General features: G+C 53.9%; 1 protein-coding gene across 2 annotated transcripts; it reads left to right on the top strand.

Moving 5' to 3' along the window:
* The first annotated feature begins 4171 nt into the window (after positions 1-4171).
* SLC5A6 (solute carrier family 5 member 6) lies at positions 4172-25546 on the top strand. 2 transcript variants are annotated; one of them, XM_081854732.1, is made up of 17 exons: positions 4187-4202; positions 7962-8070; positions 9957-10510; positions 11477-11542; positions 14010-14061; positions 14264-14331; positions 15053-15207; positions 15963-16103; positions 16492-16621; positions 17528-17616; positions 18396-18508; positions 18643-18710; positions 18860-18946; positions 19580-19752; positions 21271-21374; positions 23025-23146; positions 24754-25546. In XM_081854732.1, exons 3-17 carry the CDS (start codon positions 10172-10174, stop codon positions 24931-24933), a joined length of 1887 nt encoding a protein of 628 aa, XP_081710858.1. In that variant the 5' UTR covers positions 4187-4202; positions 7962-8070; positions 9957-10171; the 3' UTR covers positions 24934-25546. The 2 variants fall into 2 exon arrangements, with proteins under 2 accessions (XP_081710859.1, XP_081710858.1); XM_081854733.1 differs by lacking the exon at positions 7962-8070 and having other exon boundaries at positions 4172-4202.
* The last annotated feature ends 219 nt before the right edge of the window (positions 25547-25765 follow it).

The raw sequence follows: 25765 nt of genomic DNA, 5'->3' as shown, positions 1-25765 counted from the left end.
TCAGGAGTGCTCTGATGGTGTTTCCTGCTTGGCAGGGGGTTGGACTCGATGGCCCTTGTGGTCTCTTCCAACTCTATGATTCTATTTGTCTCTGCTACTTGTCTTGCTAGATTTTCCAAAGAGTCATTAATTTTACCAAGTGCCTGGGTCAATACATCTTCAGATGACATTACTTTTGGTTTAGTTTGCGAAGTAACAGCTCCTAGTGTACCTGCAGTTCCAGATGTTGAGGCCCTTCTCTGAGTTGCAATGTCACTCCAAAATTGTCTGCCAGATCTAGTGCCAGTTGTTTTTTCCTGTGCTAAGTCTAGTTAACCTTTATCATTTGCCATGCCACTCTCATGAGAATCCCACGCCTGAAGAATTTGTTTTGGGAAGGAAATTTCCAGTTACTTAAGTATTGTTGCAACAATGTCAATATTCCTCTAGGGGGACCAGTTCAATTCACAACTCTTTAGAAACAAATAAAGTCCTTGTAAGTTCTTCAAATCACTTAAAAGTCACAGTTTCAATGTCCCCCAATAGTTATTTTGTAAATAGTTACTTTAAAATGTTGCTTTATGACAGGAGAAGTCCAGTAACACTGTATCACTCTGCAGAGCTGGTTCAAAAGCCTTAACTTTCAGCTCTAGTTTGAGACAGGCTCCCCACTGATCGGCTTTCTTATCCAAAAGCATTCCGTTCCCAGGTTTGAAGGCAGCAGATTGAGCTTTTCTTTTCCCCCTTTTTCATGCAGGTAAAGAATGTTTAAATCTTTCCCCCTACACTCCTGCAATTTAGGGGGGGGGGACCACTTTTTTGATGTTGGATTTTAGTCTTCCCAAAAACGTCTTTAAAGGTTTCCGCTTTCTAATCTCTTTGCTTTGCTCAGTCTATAAAGAGGGGAAGCTGACTTCCTGTTTATACTTTCCCCTTTCGGTGCCAAATTAATTCAATTTGTTCTCAAAATAGTTCAGATTTAACCTACTCACGGGTAGCTTTTTCAGAGTCCAATTGCCAGGAAGAAGTCAGCGCTCTCCGCTAACGGCTGTGCGGCTTCACTTTATGAGAAGAGCAGTCGACTCTCAGCACCGCGCCGCTCACCCCGATCCGTTCCAAAGCCTTTAAAAAGGCTTTTTCGCAGTTCAGGGGGGGCGCAATGGTGCCCGCTGAGTCCCACGCTCACAGGCTTCACCCGCCTGTGATTTTTAAGGGTCCCCGCTTTACCGCAACGGCCAGACCCGAACTTGTGAAGCTAGTCCCTCCGGAGCTCAGAGGGAATCCACCATTACGCGTTGGCGCCAACCCGGAAGTCCGATATTATTGTAACTGTTGAGTGGATTTCTGTTTAACTTTTATATGTTATCATTATGTTATACTATTCTAATTAATGGTTGAATGTTGCTATTTTGATGTAGGCTGCCAATTTTAAAGTTATGTTTTATTATCACATTTTTGTATTGCGTTAGATTGTTAGAAGATGTACATTTTATGTTTCTTCAGCTTGTAAACCGCCTTGAGTATTGTAAGATAGAAAGGCGGTATGCAAATTAAAATTGATGATGTTGGTGATGACAAAAGTTTTCTTTAACGCTTTCTTTAATTCAGTATATATCATTTCCCAGAATGCTTTTACCACTCCACAGGACCACCACATATGATAAAAGGTACCTTCTTTCCTTTTACATTTCCAGCAGAAATTTGAGCTAGTTCTATACATTTTTGCAATTTTACTCAGTGTTAGGTACTGCAATGCGTTACACGTTGGGCTGCCTCTGAAGACGGTTCGGAAACTGCAGCTGGTGCAGAATTCAGCGGCCAGGTTGCTCACCGGAGCAAGGCGGTTTGAACATATTGCACCAATCCTGGTCCAACAGCACTGGCTGCCAATTCAGTGTGCTGGTTTTGACCTATTAAGCATTAAACAGCTCAGGACCACAATTCCTCAAGGACTGCCTCTCTCCATATGAACCTCCCCGGACCCTGAGATCATCTTCTGAGGCCCTTCTTCGTGTCCCTCCTCCTTGAGAGGTCCGGAGGGTGGCAGCACAGGAACGGGGCCTTCTCTGCAGTGGCTCCCCATGTGAAGAATGCTCTCCCCAGGGAAGTTCCCCCAAGCGCATTTGTTACACACCTTTAGGCACTGGGCAAAAATGTTCCTTTTTAACCTTTGGTTGATTTGATTGACATCCTATGCCCCTATATGATGGACTGTGGCAAAGGCCTGATTGTGATGGTTGGGCCTCAGTTTGGACTGAAAGGATGGAAGGATCCCATTACACAGGGATCTATGGACTGTTGGAAGATGGATATGTGTTTGGAAATGAATGAAGGTTTTGGGGCTACTAGATTTGGATGCATTGGGAAATACCTTTGGAAAGACCACTTAAAATCTAAACCTGAAAATTTGGTTGAAGGGTTTAAATGGTACAGCTATTATGTGAGGAAGGGATTCCCCAGAGATGTGTCTCTGGGAATTAAGGAGTATGAACGAAATTGCCAGAAGGGGCCTGGGGGGGACCTAAGAGCCTCCGACATCAGGTTCCCGGATTAACAAGCTTTAGGGAATTGACGGAAAGGATTGGCAGTTTTTTTGGGGACCAGGGGAGGAGCTGTGGGGAGAGGATTGGGAAATTTAAAGTTTTTATTGAAATGTATTATAAAGTTTAAAGGCTATCTTAAAGTAAAGCAAACCGTAAGAGAATTTGGATAATGGTGGATAGATACCCACAGGTTTCAGCAGAAATGTCGTGAGAAGTTATGTATTTATAAGTTAAGAATCTAAAGTCAATAAGGTCATGAAAAGTATGTTATGTATATGTAAAAATTTTGGAAAGATGGAAAGGATTTGCTAAAATAACAATTGAAGCAGAATACAAAAAAGGGAGGTGTGAGGAGGTCAAAGAACTAAGCTAATGAAAGTTACATTATTGATGTACATTTTATTTTTATGTAATGTTTTGTTTTCTTCTTTTTTGTTTTCTTTTTGCGTTTGTTTCTTTGTGTGACTGTTTACTTTTGTTATATTTTTGAAAATCTAATAAATATTTTTTTTTAAAAAAAAAAAACCTATGCCCTTTTAAAATGTGTTGGGGGGAGGGTTTATTGGGTGGTTGTTTTTATTTTGATTATTCTGTGGTTTTATATTCTGCTTTTATTTTGTGAATTGCCCTGAAAGCCTGTGGGCATAGGGTGGTATATAAATTTAATAAAGAAATGAAACGCCTCCTCCCAGGATTGTATCCCCCTGTGGATCAACAGCTCCTGCTGAAGTTGGAGAGGGGTAGCGAGAGAGAGCAGCAGTCGCAGACCCAGCAGCCCAAGTCTCAGTGGCTTATAGACCACAGAACCCCCTGCGCCCCACAACCTGTCCATAGTCGTCAACCTTCCCGTTTTTTGCGGGAAATTCCCTTATTCCAGCCCCGTTTCCGGCTGCTTTCCTGGATAGATAACCTATAGACTGTCCCCGGGACAGGGGAGGCTGCTGATCCCTTATTTTCAAATATGACAGTTGACAGCTATGGCAGGATCCTGGGCCGGATGGGCCCCCTTTGGCGCGAGGCACCTGCCCCAGGGCTTTTCCTGCATGGAGCCTCCAGGGCCAGAGCCAGTCTACCTTAGAGGGCAAAAGGCTCTCCTCCTGCCTGGGGGTGCCTGGGTGCCACTGTGGGCGCAGGATCCTGGGCCGGATGGGTCCCCTTTGGCGCGAGGCACCTGCCCCAGGGCTCTTCCTGCATGGAGCCTCCAGGGCCAGAGCCAGTCTACCTTAGAGGGCCAAAGGCGCTCTCCTCCTGCTTGGGGCGCCTGGGTGCCACTGTGGGCGCAGGATCCTGGGCCGGATGGGTCCCCTTGGGCTCCATGCAGCTGCCTTGGGGCTCTTCCTGCCCGGAGCCTGCAGGGCCAGAGTCTGTCTCCCTGGCGCGGCCCTGGCCCGGGTGGGGCGCCGGCCGGATCCCGCTCTTGCCCGCTGGGGCTTCCCTTCGGGGCTCCCCCTTCCCGGCGTCATCCCCGCGCGCCGGGCGGAGGCGGCGCCTGTCCTTGGCAATGTCAGCTCCGCCGCCGGAGAAGGAGGAGGCGGGAGGCGGAGGCGGGAGGCGGACCCGGACCCGGCGGCGGCGGCGGCGGCACGTGGGCGGCCCGAGCAAAGGTCTCTCTCTCTCTCTCTCTCTCTGGCGGGGCTGCCGGGCGGCCAGGAAGCGCGATCCCCGGCGGACGCCCGGCTGGTAGGTGCGCGCTGGCCCGCCCCGCACGTGGGAACCGGGCCGGCGGCGGCGGGACGCGTGTTCTCTCTCGGCGGATCCCCTCGGGGCGCGGGGGCTCCGGGTGCCCCGAGCAGGTCCAGGGGTCTCCGGGAAGGGGGCTGCCCGCCGGGCGGGGGGTCGCAGGGACGCCGCTCCAGATCCGCCCTCCCATTGAGCTGGGCGCCAGCACGACAGCCCCGCGGGGTAGGCTCGCCTGAGAGCTCCTAGCTGAGATAAAATAAGCAGCAGCAGCAGCATCATCATCATCATTTTTTTATTATTTATACCCCGCTCCTCTGGCTGGGCTTCCCCAGCCACTCTGCGGCTTCCAACAAAACACTAAAATACAATAACCTATTCAACATTAAAAGAGAGGAGGAGGAGGAGGAGGGGAGCCGCCCACTTGGGTTCTGGGGCTGCCAGTCCTGCAAGTAGGGAGCCCCCCCCCAATTGCCACCCGCTGGTATCTGGGCATAGGCTGGGGGGCCCGCTGTGCGGGGGGGGGGGTTGGTCATGGAACTGTAGAACTGGAATAAGAAGAATTAATAAGAATTTATTGTTTGTACCCTGCCTGTCTGGCTGGGTTTCCCCAGCCGCTCTGGGCTGCTTCCAACAAAGATTAAGAATACATTAAAATGGAAGGGACCCCAAGGGGCATTGGGGGCAGCAGCAGTCCCAGCCTTGCTTAGACCCATTCTGGCTCCGTTCCATTCCCCTTCAGAGGGGTGGAGGCAGGGCTAGATTTACCTATAAGCTAAGCAAGCTATAGCTTAGGGCCCCACTCTCTTGGGGACCCCCCCAAATCACTATTAATATACTTATTTGTATTTCAATTACTTTGATAAAATACATATTTTGTTATCTGCAAAGGGCTAGAGATACCTATTAGGTCCATAAATGACCATATAGGATATAAAGGTCAAGGGACCTCTGACCATTAGGTCCAGTCGTGGCCGACTCTGGGGTTGCGGTGCTCATCTCGCTTTATTGGCCAAGGGAGCCGGCGTATAGCTTCCAGGTCATGTGGCCAGCAGGACTAAGCTGCTTCTGGTGAACCAGAGCAGCGCATGGAAACGCCGTTTACCTTCCCGCTGGAGTGGTACCTGTTTATCTACTTGCACTTTGACGTGCTTTTGAACTGCTAGGTGGGCAGGAGCAGGGACTGAGCAACGGGAGCTCACCCCGTCATGGGGATTTGAACCGCCGAGCTTCTGATCGGCAAGACCTAGGCTCTGTGGTTTAACCCACAGCGCCACCCACGTCCCAATATATTCAATATATTCAACACCAAAAACAGGGACAATTTGTTGTTGGCAAAGGACAGCTGCACATATAAAGGGCGCCATTACCTTCAGGTGCCACGTGATGCCGACAGTGTGAAGGGACCCCCAAAGAGTCAGGCGGGGGGGGGGAGTGCACCTCTAACCGCTGGATGCGTGACCCGATCCTGGAATCCTAGAGCTGTAGAGTTGGGCAGGGACCCCCAGAGGTCATCCAGTCCAGCCCGCCTGGAAGGCAGGAATCGCAGCTCCAGAATCCCTGGCAGGCAGCTGCCCAAGCTCCGCTGAAAATTCTCCAGGGAAGGAGAGTCAAAGGGGGCTCTTCTCTCCCCATGAAGACCCCACAGCCCTGTGCGTTATTCAGACGCAAGATATCAGGAGCATCCTCTGAACAGTACGATCTGTTTGGCTGTGGGGCTGGCTGTGGGGTGGGAAGGGGGTCACTTTTGCTGGAGGGGGTGAGGCAGAGGGATTCCCCGGAGGGGCGGAAATGGCCCCCCCGCGAGCGAGGTTGTAGCTGCTTTCCACTGAGCGGCGGGGTGGGCTGGATGTCCTCTGGGTGCCCTTGCCGATTTAACATTCTTTATTTGCGACAGCAGAGCTCTGGGTGACTCATTGGAGCCTTTGGGAAGAAGCCAGCCTGTTCCTAGCAGACCCCCGGTGGGCAGGAGGCTGGATTGGCAGAGCACCCTTGAGCTCTGCAAGTTGCCGAGGGGATTGGGGCCACTGGCCTGGGCTGTGGAAAATCCCCACTCAGCCGCTTTGCTCCCTCCCTGTGAGGTCACGAGTCTCCCTCTCCCCCAATTTGGAGGCTCCAACGCTGCTCCTCGGATGCTGTCCTTGGCTGAAGGTCAGGAAAAACTAGAGGGGGCCCACGGAGGGCAGGGGGCAGAGTGGGGAGCCCACCTTCCCTCCCCCAGACCCCCCACCCCTCTGGCTCGTCTATGGGGTGCAGGAGAATTGGGCTGGGCTGCCAGTCACGTCTCTGGGCAGAAGCAGTTCTTCAGCTCTGGAAAATCAGCTGAATGGGGGGGCATTTTGGGAGTGGGGGGGCTTCTGGGCGTGAGGGCAGGGAATGCCGTTGGGGCATGTGAAAGACAAGGGAGTCCTGTGGTGGGGGGGGCAGCTGGCCACACATAGCACCCCTCCTTATTCCTGCCCCCCCCATCAGCCGTGGAGACCCCTGAACTCAGAGGGCCTTGAGCCGCTTGGCACAGCTGCAGAGGGAGTGCCTGGGTTGCGCTTGCAAGGCCCCCCCCCCCATTGTGGCATTTGCGTGGCTGCTGTGAGGGCAGGATGCTGGTTGGGGGGGGGGCACTTTGGCCTGATCCAGCTGCAGCCAGACGCTTCTTTGCTGCTTCTTCTGCAAGGCCTCAAATGCCGATACTCTTGCAAACAAAATAGGAAGCAGACATGGCAGCAGCAGCAGCAGCCCCCCTTCTTCTGCACTTTAGAGAAAGCCCCCTCCTCGCTTCTCCTGGGCCCCTATCCTGACCCTCAGACCGGCACTTCGGCTTTTCTCCTGCTAGGATCAGACAAGCCCTAGCAAGCCACCGTGGGCCATAATCCCAGGAACTATGCATTCAGCATTCTGTGGCTCAGTGCCCTGCAGGATCAGTGCCCTCCTGGCTGGTTGCTCAGCGGCTTCTCCCCCACCCTCCAGAAGTCATTTTCCTCCATGGTGTTGTCTCCCCCCCCAAACTCTCCTTTGAACTGGCAGCCTGGAGGCCGGCTGACTCCTCAAAGTTTGCCAGTTGTAGAGGCTAATCTCCCTCTCTCCCTCCTGCTTAAATGCTTAATCTCTCACCGAGTTTCCCAAGTGCTGTGGCTGATGATTAAGGAGCCCTTTCCAAGACCTGAGCTTGCTAGGTGGAAGCAGAGCCCTTTGCAAGAGAACTGTGTCCCTGCTGCTTGCTTTGCTAAACCTGAGCTGCTCGCTTGCTGCATCTCAGGTCTTGCAGTGCCTCAGGTTTACCCAGAATTTGTTTCTTTGCTAGCCGACTAAGCAGAATGTAAAGGGACCCCTGTCAGGGGTCCTTTTACCTTTACTAGGGGATGCGGGTGGCGCTGTGGGTTAAGCCACAGAGCCTAGGACTTGCCGATCAGAAGGTCGGCGGTTCGAATCCCCGTGACGGGGTGAGCTCCCGTTGCTCGGTCCCTGCTCCTGCCAACCTAGCAGTTCAAAAGCACGAAGTGCAAGTAGATAAATAGGTACCACTCCGGCGGGAAGGTAAACGGCGTTTCCGTGCGCTGCTCTGGTTCGCCAGAAGCGGCTTAGTCCTGCTGGCCACATGACCCGGAAGCTGTATGCTGGCTCCCTCGGCCAGCAAAGCGAGATGGGCAACCCCAGAGTCAGTCACGACTGGACCTAATGGTCAGGGGCCCCTTTACCTTTACAAAGCAGAATGTCTCCTTCCTCACTCTTTCTTTCACATGACTCTTTTCCATTGTAAAATCACAGGCTTGGCGTTTCCATGCGGTGCAGCTCTCTGCCTTCTTAAAATACTTTACAAATATTGGTCTTGCCTAGATGAGAATGTGCAAATTGGGAGAATAACAAAAGCTGACATGTGAGTCTGGTTGAAATGCGAGTCTTTCTTATTCCTTTTTGCTGTGCCCCGGGGAAGGCTTCCAAGCCACACAGAAGAGCCTCGCTTCTCTTGGGGGGGGGGGAGTCCAAAGAGGGCAGCCTGGCAGTGCCCCCCTCCTCTCCATGCTGACCCTCGTTCCCCCCAGGCTGCCCTTGCAGGTCCAGCTTTGGGGGCCTGAGCTCAGATTTCCAGCCCTGCATGTGGGACCCCCACAAATGATCCTCCCCCCCCCCCCCCGCAAGGGGCCTGTGCTGCTCTCTCCCCCCCCCATTGGACGGAGGTCTGCTGGGCTCCCTCTCCTCATTTCTGCTCAGGCTACCAGGAGCTATTTGGGGCCGCAATTTCACAACTGGCTCCATCCTGCTGAGTCCCTACATTCTGGGATCTCAGGCGGGCCAGACCGCCTTCCTCCTCCTGGTTTTTATGGGGGCTTCACTCTGTGGAGGTTTGCAAGCAGAGGCTGGATGGCCATCAGTCAGGGATTCTTGAACTGCAGTTCCTGCATTGTAAGACGTCAGGCTGGATGAGCCCTGGGGGTCCCTTGTGACTCTGCAGTGCTGTGATTCTACGAACCCTTCCCAGGCCCCCTCAACAGGGACACCCCCTTTCTCCTTAAACCCCCCTCCCCCCCCCAAACCTGGGCATGGATGGTTCCCTTCCACAGTCTCTGCTGGGAGGCCAAGCGGCCCCCTCTGCAAGCTGAGAGCAAACAGGGCTGGATCAGGCCCCTTTTCTGTCCTGTGCCTTTTCAGAGCCTTTGCAAGATCTCTTGGGTTGCACGACTCTCTTTCCGTGTGGAGGAGAGGACATTCTGTGCAGCTGACCTCAGGAAGCGTTTTGCCTTGCAAACCTGAGCAGAACGTAAGAGAAGCACGATGGACCAGGCCAATGGCCCATCTGGGGCAGAATCCTGTTCTCACAGTGGCCAACCAGATGCCCATACATGATAAAAGATAAAACATTAAAAAAATTCCCTTCAGATGCCTTCTAAAAGTCAGATAGTTTTGTATTTCCTTGACATCTGGTGGGATAGGGTGCCACTACCGAGAAGGCCCTCTGCCTGGTTCCCTGTAACTTGGCTTCTTGCAGGGAGGGAACCGCCAGAAGGGCCTCAGCACTGGACCTCAGTGTCCGGGCAGAACGATGGGGGTGGAGACGCTCCTTCAGGGATACTGGGCTATCCATAGCCCTCTCCTCCTCCATGAATTTGTCCAACCCTCTTTTCAAGCCATTCAAGTTGGTGGCCACCCCAGTCTCCTGTGGGAGAGAGTTCCACTGTCTAACTCTGTGCTGTGAGAATAAAGCCTTTCTTTTCCCGTTCTACAAGTTCTGGTATAGGAGAAATGAAGAGGAGCTTTTCTCCACCCCTCCCTCCAGGCGTCATGTTATAAACTCCCATCGCATCTGCTCCTACTTGCCTCTTCTCTTGACTAAAACCCCCCAAATTCTGCTTCTCCTGGGCTGGGCAGATGGCGCCAGCAGATGCTTCTCCTGGCGACACCCCCCACTGCGCCCTCGGCACTCGGAGGCTGCTCTTGGGCTGCTCAGGCTGTGTGCTTTGGCCCCGGGTGCTGCTCCTGGGGCGCTTCTCTGAGTCCTCCCTGCCCCCTTGCTGGGAAGGCCTGGCTCCCCGGTGCCAAAAACACTCCGGGCCGTGAAGATTGGCAGCCGGCACTTGCCTCACTTGGGGTCCTGCCAGAAGACTTTGCTCGCTCCCTCTCTGCCTCGCAGCCTTGAGACGGGGAGATTAGCAGCAGCGGCGAAGTCTGCTGCCTCCCAGAGCTGGGGTGTCTGGAGGAGGGGGTGCCGGCTGGGTCACGTGCTCCCGGGTCCTTGGGCTCATTCCTCCTCCCTCTCTCTTCCAGATCGCCTCGCCTGGGCCATGGCAGCCGCACCGGATCCCCGGCAGCGAGGCCGGTGCTTGGCAGGCTGGTGACGAGCCGGTGCCCGGTTTGGGGAAGGCAGGCTGAGTGGCTGGAGCCGGGTTTCAGCGCAGGGGTCACTCCCGTGATGGCCAAGGGACAGTAGAAGCCCCTCGCCCTCCAAGAGGCTCCGGAGAGCCGGCGCCGTGGGGACAGCCATGCCGGTGCTGACGTTTGGCGTGGCCGACTACGCCATTTTCGTCCTTCTGCTGGTCTTCTCGGCCGGGATCGGACTCTTCTACGCGCTGAGTGGCGGGAAGCAGAGGACCACGCAGGAGTTCCTGCTGGCCAACCGCAGCATGGGCTTCTTCCCCGTGGCGCTCTCCCTCCTGGCCACCTTCCAGTCGGCCGTGGCCATCCTGGGCGTCCCCTCCGAGATCTACCGCTTCGGCACCGAGTACTGGTTCCTGGGCTGCTCCTACTTCCTGGGGCTCCTCATCCCCGCTCACGTCTTCATCCCCGTCTTCTACCGCCTGCGCCTGACCAGCACCTATGAGGTGAGTGGCAGCGGGTGGGGATGTTGAGGGTCTCCTTGGAGATGGGCTGGCCTGGAGATGGGGTCAGAATTGGACCCACGACCCTCTTCTCTCGGGGTCTCCCGCTGCAGCCGGCACCAAGGCACAAAGTGTGGTGCTCTTTTGGTGTGGTGGCATCTACACTGCGGAACTCCCTGCCTCTTGAAAATCAGGCTTCATTGCACTCTTTTCGGCACCTGCTAAATACATTCTCTTTTTTATATAAAACTTTATTCATTTCATTTTTTAAATTAAAATTTTACAGAGATGTATCAGACATAAAAACAGGATTCCAAAGAATCTCCTGGACTTCCCTCCTCCCCTTTGTGGGTCCTATTATTTATCATTTCCTCCTGTATCTTTTATGATAGTCCAAATCTTTTACATCTCCATTGTATTCAGAATTCCCCTGAAACTACAAGTGATGTTCCAATCCCACTAACAAAATATTCTCACTTAGACAAGCCTGTTCAGGCGTCTGGAAAGTTGGTCTGTTTTTATTTTGTTGCCGTTTTAACTTTTTGAAAGTCTTACACTATTGGTGTTATTCATTCTTCTTGCTGACACTTTTATCGCACTGTCTTCTCAGCAAAACCGCCTTGAGATGTTTTCTTGGTGGGCGCTGCTGAGTCGAGTTCTGCAAGGAGGCCGGCCGGCTTAGAGCCCCGCTGGGAGGCCGGCAGTTGGAGGTCTCTGGCCATCCTGGGGTCCCCCCTCCTCTCAAGTGGTGCCTGCAGATGGGGGAAGCATATGGGGACGTGGTGGGTGGGTGGGTGGGGGTCAGGAATGCTGCCCCTGGAGAGCAGGGGGGCTGTCCAGGGCTCCTTGGGCACCATCTTGTGGGGCTCCTGCCCTCCCACCAACAGGGCAAAGGCTGCGCCTGGAAGCCAAGCCATATTTGCTCTCTGCCCTACTGACACCCCCAATTCTCTTTGTCGCCCCACCCAGTACCTGGAGCTGCGGTTCAACAAGGTTGTGAGGGTGTGTGGAACAGCCACCTTCATCTTCCAGATGGTGAGTGCAGAAAACCACCCTGGTCTCTCTGCCTCCTCAGTCGTGGGGAAAAGGAGGCCCCTCCTTTTTAAGCTTCTGCCACAAGCTGCCAGTTCTTCTGCTTAAAACTTTCCATGTCTCCCTCCCTCCCATCTGTCTTTCCTTCCTTCCTTCCTTCCTTCCTTCCTTCCGTTGCAGGAATTTATGTATAGGTTGGGGGGGGGCGGTTTGCCCCTCCAGCAGATATCATGCGCATGCAGCCCACTACCAAAACCAGCACAATCACTTTTGTGACTTGTCCCCACAAAACACTTCATCACAGTTTATTCCTATCTATTCAAAGGGCCTCTGCTGCACGATACCAAATGTAAGAATTCACTGATAAATGTATATAGAATCCTAGAATCCTAGAGTTGGAAGAGACCACAAGGGCCATCGAGTCCAACCCCCTGCCAAGCAGGAAACACCATCAGAGCACTCCTGACATCTGGTTGTCAAGCCTCTGCTTAAAGACCTCCAAAGAAGGAGACTCCACCACACTCCTCGGCAGCAAATTCCACTGTCAAACAGCTCTTACTGTCAGGAAGTTCTTCCCAATGTTTAGGTGGAATCTTCTTTCTTGTAGTTTGGAACCATTGCTCCGTGTCCGCTTCTCTGGAGCAGCAGAAAACAACCTTTCTCCCTCCTCTATGTGACATCATTTTATATATTTGAACATGGCTATCATATCACCCCTTAACCTCCTCTTCTCCAGGCTAAACGTGCCCAGCTCCCTTAGCCGTTCCTCATAAGGCATCGTTTCCAGGCCTTTGACCATTTTGGTTGCCCTCTTCTGGACCCGTTCCAGTTTGTCAGTGTCCTTCTTGAACTGTGGTGCCCAGAACTGGACACAGTACTCCAGGTGAGGTCTGACCAGAGCAGAATACAGTGGCACTATTACTTCCCTTGATCTAGAAGCTATACTCCTATTGATGCAGCCCAGAATTGCATTGGCTTTTTAGCTGCCGCGTCACACTGTTGGCTCATGTCAAGTTTGTGGTCAACCAAGACTCCTAGATCCTTTTCACATGTACTGCTCTCAAGCCAGGTGTCACCCATCTTGTATTTGTGCCTCTCATTTTTTTTTGCCCAAGTGCAATACTTTACATTTCTCCCTGTTAAAATTCATCTTGTTTGTTTGGGCCCAGTTCTCTATATGTACTGGCTCACTGGGAAATTCATCTAGACCTGTGAGCTCAGCTCCTCAGTATCCCCTCTGCCTGAGGGATAATCCCTGGCATCCTGATACCTGAGTGCCAGACAGGTAGCCATTCCAGAAATAACAAATCCAGATGAAGACAAAAGGGCGGGATGAACTTGGCTGGGAAACAGGGAAATGTAAATATCTCTTTTGTTCCACTTGATTGGTGTTTGGTGGAGGGCAAGGGGAACCATGGGGCAGGGTCCAGGATGCTCAGATTCCTGCCACCAGACCTCCCCTTTCATGATGTAACCGTGATGTATGAGTGATGTAGTTTGGGGGGGGGGGGTGTAAGATGGGGATTAAAGGTAAAAGGAACCCTGACCATTAGGTCCAGTTGTGGCCAACTCTGGGGTTGCAGCACTCATCTCACTTTATTGGCGAGCCGGCGTACAGCTTCCAGGTCATGTGGCCAGCAGGACTAAGCCGCTTCTGGCGAACCAGAGCAGCACACGGAAATGCCGTTTACCTTCCCGCCGGAGCAGTACCTCTTTATCTACTTGCACTTTGAGGTGCTTTCGAACTGCTAGGTGGGCAGGAGCAGGGACCGAGCAACGGGAGCTCACCCCGTCATGGGGATTCGAACCGCCGACCTTCTGATCGGCAAGTCCTAGGCTCTGTGGTTTAACCCACAGTGCCACCTGTGTCCCTAACATGGGGATGAGCAGCTAATAAAAGTTTGGGGGCTCTTTTGTGTGGGGCTTCCATCTTGTTTCACCTGGTGGCAGGTGGGAGTCCTGTCGCAACAGTCTTCAATCAAGACCAAGCCTCCTGGCTGCTCTTTTGCCCTGGTATTCCTGGCTGGGGTCCTTGGTTTTGGTCCAAGGGAGCCCTCAGATTTCTCCGTAAACAGTTCCTTCCTTCCTTCCTTCTTGCCTTTGTCTTCCTCCCTCCCTCCTTCCGCTTCCTTCCCCCCCCCCCCGCCATGCTGCCTCCCCCGTCCTTCCCTCTCATTCTTCCTGCCTCGGCTGTGGTGTTCAGTAGTTGGCGCAGAGCAAGTCCTTCTCTCTCAGCCTCGCCTCCCTCGCAGGGCTGTTGTTGGGCAGGTGGGGGAGGGAGGGAGACCCAGAAACCTGGGGGGAGGGGATCAAGGTTATGATTCTCCTCTGGAGTCAGCCCCCCCCCCCCGCATGTGGGTTTTGTCAGTTGTACTCTGCCTCATCCTCCGATCTTGGGGGGGGGGGTTTCCACAACCCAGGAAGGCCCTGTGGGGTCCACTTCACAGTGGGGCTGCCTTTCTCCCCACAGGTGGTGTACATGGGGGTCGTCCTCTACACCCCAGCACTGGCTCTCAATGCAGGTGAGGAAGTGGACCTGATCCCGGGGGGCAAGGCTTTTTCACAGCTGGAGCATTTTGGGTGGTCTGGGGGGCACGGAAAGTGGGCAGTCTGGACCCAGCCCCCCGCTTGGGGGAAGGGGGGGGTCTGATGCTGGGCTGCTGCTCTTGAGGGGCAGGCACTCGGCTGCTGGGCCCCTCCCTGAGGACTCTTCCTTGCTTGCAGTGACCAGCTTTGACCTCTGGGCCTCTGTGCTGACCATTGGGGTGGTCTGCACGCTCTACACTGCCCTGGTGAGTAGGGACCCCGCAAGGGCCAAGGGGGCGGCTGGAGCCCCCCAGAGATTCTGGGCTGCAGGAGGTTGGGGGCTCCACAGGGCCCCCAAAGAGGGCAAATTCTTAACCACCAGCCATGAACAGGGTGGTCCCTGATTGGGGGTTGGCTAGATGTCCTTTGGGAGTCCCAGCTCCACAAGTCTATGATTCTGGGGTGGGGCTGGAGGTGCAAGTGGCCATGCAGCCTCTGGGCCCCTTCTCCTGTCTAGATTGGTGGCTTCTGGCCCCCTTTTTCCCATACGACCATCCCTAGTGCCCCTCACCCTATAAAATGCATTGCAGTGTCCAGATGGGCAGGTTATAAATTATTTTTATTTAGACCCCACCCATCTGGCTGAGTTTTCCCAGCCACTCTGGGGAATATTAATTATTAATTATTATTATTATCATTATTATTAGCAGTTTGCACTCCCCACTAAGGAAGAGAACGACACGAGGAACTCCAAGACAGTGACAATTAATTCCATGCTTATTCAAAATCCCATTTAAACCACAGAATGGATGGACTTGATCCAGGAAAGCCTGATATTCAGGGACCCCTTCAGTGCCTCTCAGAGCCCCCCACAAAATCCCATTGCCCACCTGCCAGGGGGCAGGACCACCCACTGTGGAAACCGTGGGACAGTGCGATTGCCCCGAATGTTGCCCCCCCTTAACCGCCCCCTCCTTCCCTTTGCAGGGCGGCCTCAAAGCCGTGATCTGGACGGACGTTTTCCAGACCTTTGTCATGTTTGCCGGCCAGGTGGCCGTGATCGTGGTGGGCACCGTCAAAGTGGGCGGCATGGGGCGCGTCTGGCAGCTGGCGGCAGAGAAGGGCAAGGTGTCCGGCATCGAGTAAGTCGGGGGCAGGGGGGGATAGGGGAGCTGGTCCCTCCGTCTGCTGCCCCGCGGGATGAGCCCAGCAGAACCCAGAATTGGGGCCCCGGGGCCCCTGCCTGGCCTTAGAGCCACGGGTGCAGATCCGTCCCTTTGCACTGCACCTCTGCACAAGGAAAGCCCCTGGGGAAAGGATCTGGGGGGGTCTTGGTGGACCCCAAGCTGAACCCGAGCCCAGAGGGTGATGCAGCAGCAAAAAGGAGCAGCGCTGTTCCAGGCTGCATCTGCAGAAGTCGAGGGTCCGAGTCAAGGGAAATCAGAGTCCCACTCGATTCTGGAATATCGTGTCCAGTTCTGGGCACCACAATTTATATTGGATATTGACAAGCTGGGAGGTGGGCAGAGGAGGGCGACCAAGAGGATCCAGGGTCTGGAAACCGAGCCTGATGAGGAACGGTGGAAGGAACTGGGAATGTTTAGCCTGGAAAAGAGGAGACTGAGAGGAGACAGGAGAGCCATCTTCAACTATCTGAAGGGCTGAACCATGGAAGATGGAGAAAGCTTGTTTCCTCCTGCTCTGGAGGGCAGGACTCGAACCCATGGCTTCAAGTTACAAGAAGGGAGATTCTGACTAACATCAGGAGTAACTTGCTGGGGGAATGGACTCCCTTTCCTTGAGCTGTGATTCCTGCATTGTGGGGTTGGGGTTGGTCTAGATGACCCTTGGGGTTCCCTTCCACCTCAACCGTTCTCTGCTCCCCTTCCCTCCCCAGCCTGAACCCTGACCCTTACGAGCGGCACACCTTCTGGACCTTGGCCTTTGGGGGCGTCTTCATGATGCTGTCTCTCTATGGGGTCAACCAGTCTCAGGTCCAGCGATACCTCAGCTCTCGCTCGGAGCGACAGGCCGTGCTGTGAGTGGGGCGGGGGGGGCGGGGTACTTGGGAGACGTGGGGCTGTGGGGCCCAAGGGGCTCCAGTCCCCATCTGGAAGCAGGAGGGGGCAGCTGGGAGGAGGCTGGGGGTCAGCCTAAGGATGTCCTGGGAGAGAGAGGGAGCTATGGGGGGCTTCTATCTGGGGGGGGGCTGACCTCTTTCCCTGTGGAGCATCTGCCTGGCCGCTGGGCCAGATTTGCCTCCTTTGGCCTGATCCAGCAGCCTCTTCGGGTGCCCTTGTGGAACCTCCAACTCCAGAGGCAGTCTACCTGGAGTCCTAGTTCTATGGGGCCTTTTGGGGGAGAACAGGATGCTGGGCCTGATCCGGTGGCCTGATCCTCCCTCCCTCTTTCTGCCCCCCTTCCAGGTCTTGCTATGCCGTCTTCCCCTGCCAGCAGCTGGTCCTCTGCCTCAGTTGCCTCACCGGCCTCGTGATGTTCGCTTACTACCAGGAGCATGAGCTGAGTGCGGAGCAGAGCAGCGCCTCCTCCGATCAGGTGGGTCAGGCGCCTGCTTCCGCCGGGAGAAAGACACCCCACTCCCAAATCCCGGAGAGGCATTGCGGCTGCCGGTCAGCGCAGGCAATACTGTTGCACACAAAATTGGGGTGGGCTTTTGCCGCCCAGCTCCCCATCCAGGGACCCCGGACCCCCTAAGTCCGTTATTGATCAGAGAAGAATGGGTGGGGTCTCTGTCCCAGGGGCTGCCCCAGATGATCTTCACGGGCCGGTTCCTGTTGGGGGGGCAACTGCCCTCCCTGAGTTGCCCCCTGATTTGCATCTCCCTCCTCCACTTTGCAAACCTCTACTTCGGTTTTTTTTTAATTATTATTATTATTATTATTATTACTGAAATTTCCCAACAAAATTTACCATAATCAATGCTAAAAACTAAAAACAAAAACACAAATTGCATATAATAATAATAATAATAATAATAATAATAATAATTTATTTATACCCCACCCATCTTTTACATTTCTATTCCCTGCCCCCAACTTCCCTTTCTGGTTTATCACTTATTCATTTCTTCTGTGTGTAATTTTCCATACCTTATATATTGACATTGAAATCATACCTTATTGACATATTCTTAACATTTTATCCTCATATTTATTTTTTCTGTTTATATTTGTCCGTTGTAAATGTATTGATCGATTCCTGCAAGTGAGTTCATTTCAGTACGTTATTTCTGTATATACATCATAAAAGATTCCCAATCTTTCTTAAAGTCCTTATTGTCCTGTTCTTAAGCTTTGCCATTTCTGCGTATTCCATCCACTTTTCTTGCCATTGTTCTTTCGTTGGCATTTCATCGCTTTTCCACCTTTGAGCTAATAAACCACTGGCTGCTTTTGTCACCCACATCAATAAATTCTTCTTGTCTTGTGGTCACTCTTGCAGATGGTCCTCTACTTTGTGATGGACGTCCTGCAGGGAGTGCCCGGCCTCCCCGGCCTCTTTGTGGCTTGCCTCTTCAGTGGCTCCCTCAGGTGAGCTCGGCAGGTCGCTAGCCCTTCCTTCCTGGGGGATCATGAGGACTAGAACCCTTCATTATTCCGAGCAAGTGTTGGTGCTGACCTTGGAAGCCCTAAATGGCCTCAAAGGCCCAGTAGACCCAAAGGAGCGTCTCCACCCCCATCGTTCTGCCCGGACACTGAGGTCCAGCTCCGAGGGCCTTCTGGCGGTTCCCTCATTGCGAGAAGCGAGGTTACAGGGAACCAGGCAGAGGGCCTTCTCGGTGGTGGCACCCGCCCTGTGGAACGCCCTCCCATCAGAAGTCAAGGAAATAAATAACTATCTGACTTTTAGAAGGCATCTGAAGGCAGCCCTGTTTAGGGAAGCTTTTAATGTTTGATGGATTATTGTATTTTAATATTCTGTTGGAAGCCACCCAGAGTGGCTGGGAAAGCCCAGTCAGATGGGTGGGGTATAAATAATAAAGTATAAGTATAATTAGTATTAGTATTAGTATTATTATGGAAGGACCAGAGCGCAGGGCTTGGCACGCAGGCTCTGCCAGGTTCGGTCCCTGCCGGCAGCATCTCCAGGGAGGGCTGGGGGGAAAGACCCAGGAGGGCTGGTGCTGCCAGCCAGTGTCGACATTATGGAGCCTGTGTTCCTGCTTAGATCTTCCTTCGGAAACACGAGCACTAGAGCCTTGTGTTTATTTCCAGGGAAGTGCATTGTGTCTCCCGGGAGGGCTCTGCCCAAGGGGCTTTTTCTGCCCCCTTCCCTTCGGCTGACCCCCCCCCGCCTCTTCTCTCGGCAGCACCATCTCCTCCGCCTTCAACTCCTTGGCCACCGTGACCATGGAGGACCTGATCCGCCCTTACGTGGCCAGCATCCCCGAAGGACGGGCCACGCTCTACTCCAAGCTGCTAGGTAAGCTGCCTCTGGGGGAGAGGGGTTGGTGGCAGGCAGCGTCCCAGTGCCCCCAGCTCCACGGCTCCAGCCACGCAGCCCAGGGGTGCCCCTGCCTCTCCTCTCCCTCTGACTGGAGCCCCTTCTCCCCCCAGCTCTGGCCTACGGACTCCTCTGCCTGGGCATGGCTTATGTCTCCTCCATGATGGGTTCGGTGCTGCAGGTAAGGGGTCAGTGGAGGGGGCGGCCGGGGAGGGGGGAGCTGAGTTTGGAGGCGGTGCACGTTGATTTTTTAAAATAATAATTTGGGGTTGGTCTGGATGACCTTTGGGGGTCCCAACTCTACGGTTCTCTGATTCTCTCCCCCCTTAGGCTGCCATCAGCATCTTTGGCATGATGGGGGGCCCTCTGCTGGGGGTCTTCTGCCTGGGCATGTTCTTTCCTTGTGCCAATTCCGTGGTGAGTATTGCTGTTTATTATTTTTTTGGGGGGGTGTTAGGAGCTGTTGTTCCCTCACCCCTCTTTCTTTGGGGTCAGAAGCCTTCCCTTCCTCTTCCCACGCTCCAAAGGGGGTGACCAGCGTTGCAACTGGCAGAATAGCTGGTGGGGTTTTTTCATGGGGGTGGCTTGGCCTAGCTTGCAGTGGGGGGGGGGTGTCAGGATCCCCTTAATACTCTCTTCCTCGCAATGGGATATTGGCTCTGCCCAAGGCAGGATGGAGAGCAGCAGCGGCTGGGAATACGCAGACATAACATTTCACAAGGACAGGACCAGGGACAGAATAGTCGTCACACACAGAAGGAATAAGGATATGGTTTGAATGTTTCACCTGTGGGTTTATAAACCATTTAATGTGTCTAGACGAATGGATGTCGTTAATATTGCAGTTGTTGTATAAGGGATTGTTATTCGGACTGGAACGTAATTGAGATGAACAAGGTTTTGGGACTCAGAAACAAAGCAACGTCATCAAACCATGCGGGGAGGGCACCTAAATTACATAATTACATAAACCCAGCCAGATGGGCGGAGTATAAATAATAATTTATTATTAATTATTACTATTACTCTCTTCCTCCGGCTCTTCCTCAGGGGGCCGTCGCTGGCTTGGCTGCCGGGCTGGCCATGGCGTTTTGGGTGGGCATCGGGAGCTGGGTGGCCAACCAGGTGCTTGTGCCCCCCGGGGCTGGCGCCCCCCAACTGGACGGAAACCTCACAACGGCCGTCATGACGACGCTGCAGACCTTGACGGCGACCCCACAGAGGTAACGGGGAAAGGGACCAGGGGACCCCAGGACACAAGGATTGGGGGGCTGTGTGTGTGTGTATTTAGGTCGAGCTTACTATTATTTCTGACATTCCTATCCCACCCTTTTCCCCAAGGAGGGCATCCATGCTTCTCCACGCTCATTTAATCCCAGCAATGACCCTGCGAGGTAGACCAAGGAGCCTTGTGGCTGGGGGGGGGGGTATGAGCCCATTTAACCCCTGCATCCCCCCTGCCCAGAGGTTGGGGTTCCAGTTCCCAGGATGCCTTCCCCATGTTTGCTTAACCTGACCGTTGCTGGAAAGAGGCTTGGTTGCCCTGAGCGATGGGGCCATGGCTGACAAGGGATTCTGGGATGCCGCTCTGGACTCTGGGCTCCCTGTGCTGCGGACGGGATCTGAGCACCCAAAGTCCCCGGCCTAGATCCCAGCGTGGCTTCAGGGCAATTTGTGGTTACAGTGGTACCCCTGGATGCGAACGGGATCCATTCCGGAGCCCCATTCGCATCCAGAAGTGATTGCAACCCATGTCCGCGCACCTGTGCATGCGTGTGACGTCACTTTGATGGTCTGCGCATGCACGAGCGGCAAAACCTGGAAGTAACATGCTCCATTACTTCTGGGTCACTGCAGCACTGCCGAAAATACTTATCCCGAAGCTACTTCAACCCGAGCTATTTGGGGGAATGCCCTTCCGTCTGGCCCAGGATTTCCTCCTCCCCCTTTTCCTCTCTTACCTCCAAGCTCTCATCCTGCCATTTCCTTCCAGAACTGTAGAATTGGAAGGGACCCCTGAGGGTCATCCAGCCCAACCCTCTGCACGGTTCCAGCAGGCAGCCCTCCCAGGAAGGAGAGCCCACCGCCTTCCGAGGGAGTCGGTCCCACTGCCCAACGGCTCTTGCGCTTGAATATTCCTTCTGAGTGTGGAGTCAGAATCTCCTTTCTAGCCCCGTGAAGCTGTGGGTTCGAATCCTTCCCTCCAGAAGACAAGCTGCCTCCGCCTTCCATGTCCAGGCAGGCTCATCGACAGGCGAGGGGGGCAAGCTGCATTCGCAATATGGGGGTGCAGCACTGGCCAGCCCTAGGGGGTTGTTGTAAGGATGGCTCTGCTGGGTCTGGCCTGGCGGTTGGCTTCCCCAGCGGCCCCCTGAGAGACCCACAAGACCCCCTGTGGCTGGTGGTTGTATAGCAGCCCCCCTCCCATGCGCTCTGGGGGCATTTTCCCAGTCTCTGCTGCCCCCTTTGTGGAAGCCCCTCGTTCCCCATGACTGGGGCAGGCGGCTGCATCCAGGTGCCAGCATCTCTTTCTTTGATAGATTTTATTAAAGTTTGAAAGAAGATTTATGAAGGTTAATTTACAAGATCCAAAGATTAAAGATACTGATGTAAATAAAGACTCAAAGCAGAAGAAGGGAGGAGGGAGAGAAGAAAAGAAAAAAGGAGAACTTTCTGTGCTTTGTAGAAAATTATTCAAAACACTCCCTTCAAGATAAACACCTTTCTGCCTTTTTCTGCAGGGTCACGGGGCTGCGCAAGTTCTACAACCTGTCGTACTTGTGGTACAGCGCACACAACTCGACCACCGTCATTGTCGTGGGACTGCTGGTCAGTCTCCTCACAGGTAGGTCGGGAGCGCGGGTGGCGCTCGATTTCGTGGTCGCCCCACAAAGCTGAGTGTTGGAAGATTCGGGATGGAGGAAATTTGAAAGGACTTCTTCTTGCAGTTTATCGTTAACCTGTGGAACTCCCTCAGGAGGCAATGATGGCTGCCATTTTGGATGGTTTTAAACGGGATCAGATAATTGCATGGAGGGGAGGAGGGTGATTGATGGCTCTGCTCTGCCTCCAAAGTCAGAGGCAGCAATGCTTGTGAATCTCAGAAACCACAGGAGAGGAGAGCGATGCTCACAGCCTAGGACCCTCGTACCTACGGGACCGCCTCTCCCGATATGCCCCGTGGAGGACCTTAAGGTCCATAAATAGCAACACCCTAGAGGTCCTGGGCCTTAGGAAGTCAGATTAGCCTCCAGTAGGGCCAGGGCCTTCTCAGTGGTGGCTCCAGCCTGGTGGAACACTCTGTCTCATGAGACCAGGGCCCTGGAGGATCTGATTTCTTTCTGCAGGGCCTGTAAGACAGAGTTGTTCCTCCTGGCTTTTGGCTTGGAATCAACTTGATCCCCCCCCCCTTTCCTTTCTCCTCCTGTGATGGAATTCCCATTTGGGGACTTCACTGGCTTTTTCTGGCCCATGTAGGACCAGTCTGGAAAGTGAGCCTTGGTGAAGACTTGACGTTTTCATCCCCAAAAAAGTTTTTGATTTGAGTTTCCACTGAAATGAGGCTGCATTTTAATGTTTTAATGTTGTATTTTAATCTTGTTTTTAAGTTCTATTTCAACCAATTTGTTTTTATATCGAGTGTTAGCTGCCCTGAGCCCGATCTTGGCTGGGGGGGGGGGCAGGGTATAAGTAAAAATTATGATGATGATGCTCGGATCCCGCTTGCGGGTTTCCCATAATGGGCACCTAGTTGACCACTGTGAGAAGAGGAGACTGGACCAGATGGGCCCTTCAGAGGTTCTTGCGACTGGAGGAGCAGAGCTGGCCCAAGTCAGAAGATGCAAAGGGGGCAGATGCCGGGGTCTGTGTGCGTATTCTGCACCCGGCGAGCCAGGGGGCGAGGCCTCTGCCCCCCTTGCCATTGCAGACTAGTGGCCTTCAGCAGAAGGGGGGGTGGAATCCTTATTTCATTCTTCTTTGAAGCCTCCATCAGCATTTTATAGTGGGGGTGTGTGTGTTTAATAATATTTGTACCCCGCCCATCTGTCTGGGTTTCCCCAGCCACTCTGGGTGGCTTCCTACAAAGATCAAAAATACATTAAAATGTCACACATTAAGAACTTCCCTGAACAGGGCTGCCTTCAGATGTCTTCTAAATGTCAGGTAGTTGTTTATCTCTTTGACATCTGCTGGGAGGGCGTTCCCCAGAGCCGGTGCCACCACCGAGAAGGCCCTCTAATCTAATAAATGTATAAAAGAAGCCTGGAGCTGGGGGCATGGAAGGCAGAAGGGTGAGGTGGGGGGGTGTTGGGGGGCCCTTCCAACCAGCACCCTTTGTGCGCCTTCGCTGTGCCTTGGCATTCTGCCTGGCACCTGGGCTCATGCCACACTGCGGGGGACTAGGAGACTGAGCAGGTCCGCCTCTTCCGGCCCCATCAGGAAGGGGGCGTGACGCTGCTGGAGCCCAGTAACGCTGCCTTCTTCCCCCCCCCAGGCCCCACGCGGGGGGAGGACGTCGACCCCCGGACCATCTTCCCTGTGCTGCCCCGCCTGTTCTGCTGCTTGCCGGCGAGGTACCGAGAGAAGCTGCGCTGCGGGGTCTGCAGCCCCCAAGAGGTGAGGTTTTCTGCGTGCGCCTTGAGTGGGGGGGGGAGTTCTGGGAGGGGGCAGGCTGGGCAAGGCAACCTCCCATGCGCTTTGGAGCCCTGAGGAAGCGCACCGAGGGGGGTTGGAGGGAAAAAAAGGGGTTGCGAAGAGCTCCAGAAAGACCGCCCCAAACTGAGAAAGGGGCGCTGAAGCAGCAAGTGCGAAGAAGGGGAAGCAAGGGGAAAGTTTAGCATCCTGGGGAAAGGGGACAAGTGGGGGCTGCAGGCTCCTGTCCTGGGACCGTTGTTGTTCAGCGTCTTTCTAAATGACTTTGGTGGCGCTGTGGGTTAAACCACAGAGCCTAGGACTTGCCGATCAGAAGGTCGGTGGCTCGAATCCCCACGACGGGCTGAGCTCCCGTTGCTAGGTCCCTGCTCCTGCCCACCTAGCAGTTCAAAAGCATGTCAAAGTGCAAGTAGATCAATAGGTACCACTCCGGTGGGAAAGTAAACGCCATTTCTGTGCGCTGCTCTGGTTCGCCAGAAGCGGCTTAGTCCTGCTGGCCACATGACCCGGAAGCTGTACGCCGGCTCCCTCGGCCAGTAAAGCGAGATGAGCGCCGCAACCCCAGAGTTGTCCGCGACTGGACCTAATGGTCAGGGGTCCCTTTAAAAGGACTTGGATGAAGTAATCGAGGGGATGCTCACCAAATTTGCAGATGGAGAACCGTAGCTGATGCCACAGAAGTCAAAATCAGAATACAAAATGACCTTAACAGACTGGAGAAGTGGGTGCAAGCTAACAGAATGGATTTCAATAGCGACAAAGGTCAGGTTCTGCATTTAGGCAGGAAGAACCAGATGCACAAATAGAAGGTTATTATTATTATTAGATTTATATATCGCCCTTCGTGACCAAATCTCAGGGCAGTTCACAAGGTGAGGGACACCTGGCTTGTGAAAAGGATCTGGGGGTCTTAGTAGACCACAAGCTGAACATCCATTGTGTGATGCAGCAGCAAAAATGGTTAATGCTATTCTAGGCTGCATCAACAGAAGTCTAGTGTCCAGATCAAGGGAAGGAATAGTCCCACTCTATTCTGCCTTGGTCAGAGCACACCTAGAATACTGTGTCCACTTCTGGGCGCCACAATTTAAGAAGAATGTTGACAAGCTTGGGAGACCAAGAGGATCTGGAAACCAGAACGGTTGATGGAACTGGGTTATGTTTAACCTGGAAAAGAGGAGACTGAGAGGAGATAGGAGAGCCATCTTCAAATATCTCATGTGTTGTCGCATGGAAGAGGGAGAAAAAATTGTTTTCTCCTGCTCCGGAGGGCAGGACTCGAACCCATGGCTTCAAGTGACAAGAATGGAGATTCTGACTCAACATCAGGAAGAGCTTTCTGACAGTAAGAGCTGGGACTCAGTTTCATTGCAGGTTTTGAAACAGGTTGGATGGCTGTCTGTCGGGGATGCTTGAGCTGAGATTCCCGCCTTGCAAGGGGCTGGACTAGATGACGCTAGAGGTCCCTTCAAACTTTAAAATTTTATGGCACTAAAATTCTATGGTGCTAAACCGCATCCCTGCAGAGTCGGAGTTTGACTTGTGCCCTTTCTCTCTCTCTCTCTGCCCAGGACGGAAACTGCTCAGAGCCCGTCCCCCTGACTGTGGAGAAGACCAGCAACGGGCTGCTGAATGGGCTGCCAGAGGGGCTGCCCCTTGGGGGGGGCGGTGAGGGAGAGGAGCCCCCCGGGGAGGGGGCGGCCCGGCCAGGCGGGAGCCACAGCTACATCCTGCGGGAGACAGCCCTCTGAGCGGGACGGCGGGAGCAGCCAGGCGGGGGCGTCTGCAGGGCTTGGCTCTGTTCCGAGAGAGGACACCCCCCAGGGAGAAGGGGGTCCCGGACCCTCCTTGGGGCACCGTGGGGCACTCTGCACTGGATCCCGGATGAGCACTGGAGGGGGGTCAGACTGGACCCCACATCTGGGTGATGGAGCAGCCCTTTCCGGGGTCCCTCCTGCCATACTGTGAATGTGCCAATCTCTTAGGTGTGGGTGGGGGGCTGCTGCCCCCCCGTAACTCAAGCACACTGGGCGAGGCAGGAGTGTCTGGCTCCTCCTGCCACTCAAACGCCCTCAGAGCCCTCCAGCCCACCCACCTGAGGCCTCACCAAAGAAGCCCCCCTGGACCTTCAGTGGGGTGGGGGGTACCCTCTCATTCCACTTCCAGACATTCCTCCATCTCAGCGGCTCCCTTGATGGCAGCCCCCCCCCCGTCCACTCGTGGGCCTCGTCATCCCCTCTCATTTTCTGTTTTCTGTACCCCGTGTTGCACTTCCTCTGAGCGGTTCTGTTTCTCCGGTTCCTTGCCTTTCTGACAACGCTCAGCGAAGGATTTTGGCTGCTGTTAATAAAAATGGTTCTTGTTGCTGCTGGCTGCTTCGTGGGTGGAAGCTGGGGGCTGAGGGAGCCGGGTTCAAATGCTGCCTCGCTGGGCTGCTCTCGGAAGACGTCTGGGGCTCTGCTCAAGGGGGGCTGCTGTGCATGTGGGGCCCGTCGTTGTGTCCACTGGAACTTATTTATTATATTTATAATATAGGACCGCCTCTCCTGGTCTGCCCCACGGAGGACCTTAAGGTCCACAAAT

The sequence above is a fragment of the Podarcis erhardii genome (assembly GCF_964252035.2).
Source record: "Podarcis erhardii genome assembly, chromosome: 3".
Taxonomy (NCBI): Eukaryota; Metazoa; Chordata; class Lepidosauria; order Squamata; family Lacertidae; genus Podarcis; species Podarcis erhardii.
Note: the sequence above shows the minus strand (reverse complement) of the source record. Positions and strands in the feature narration are given on the sequence as shown.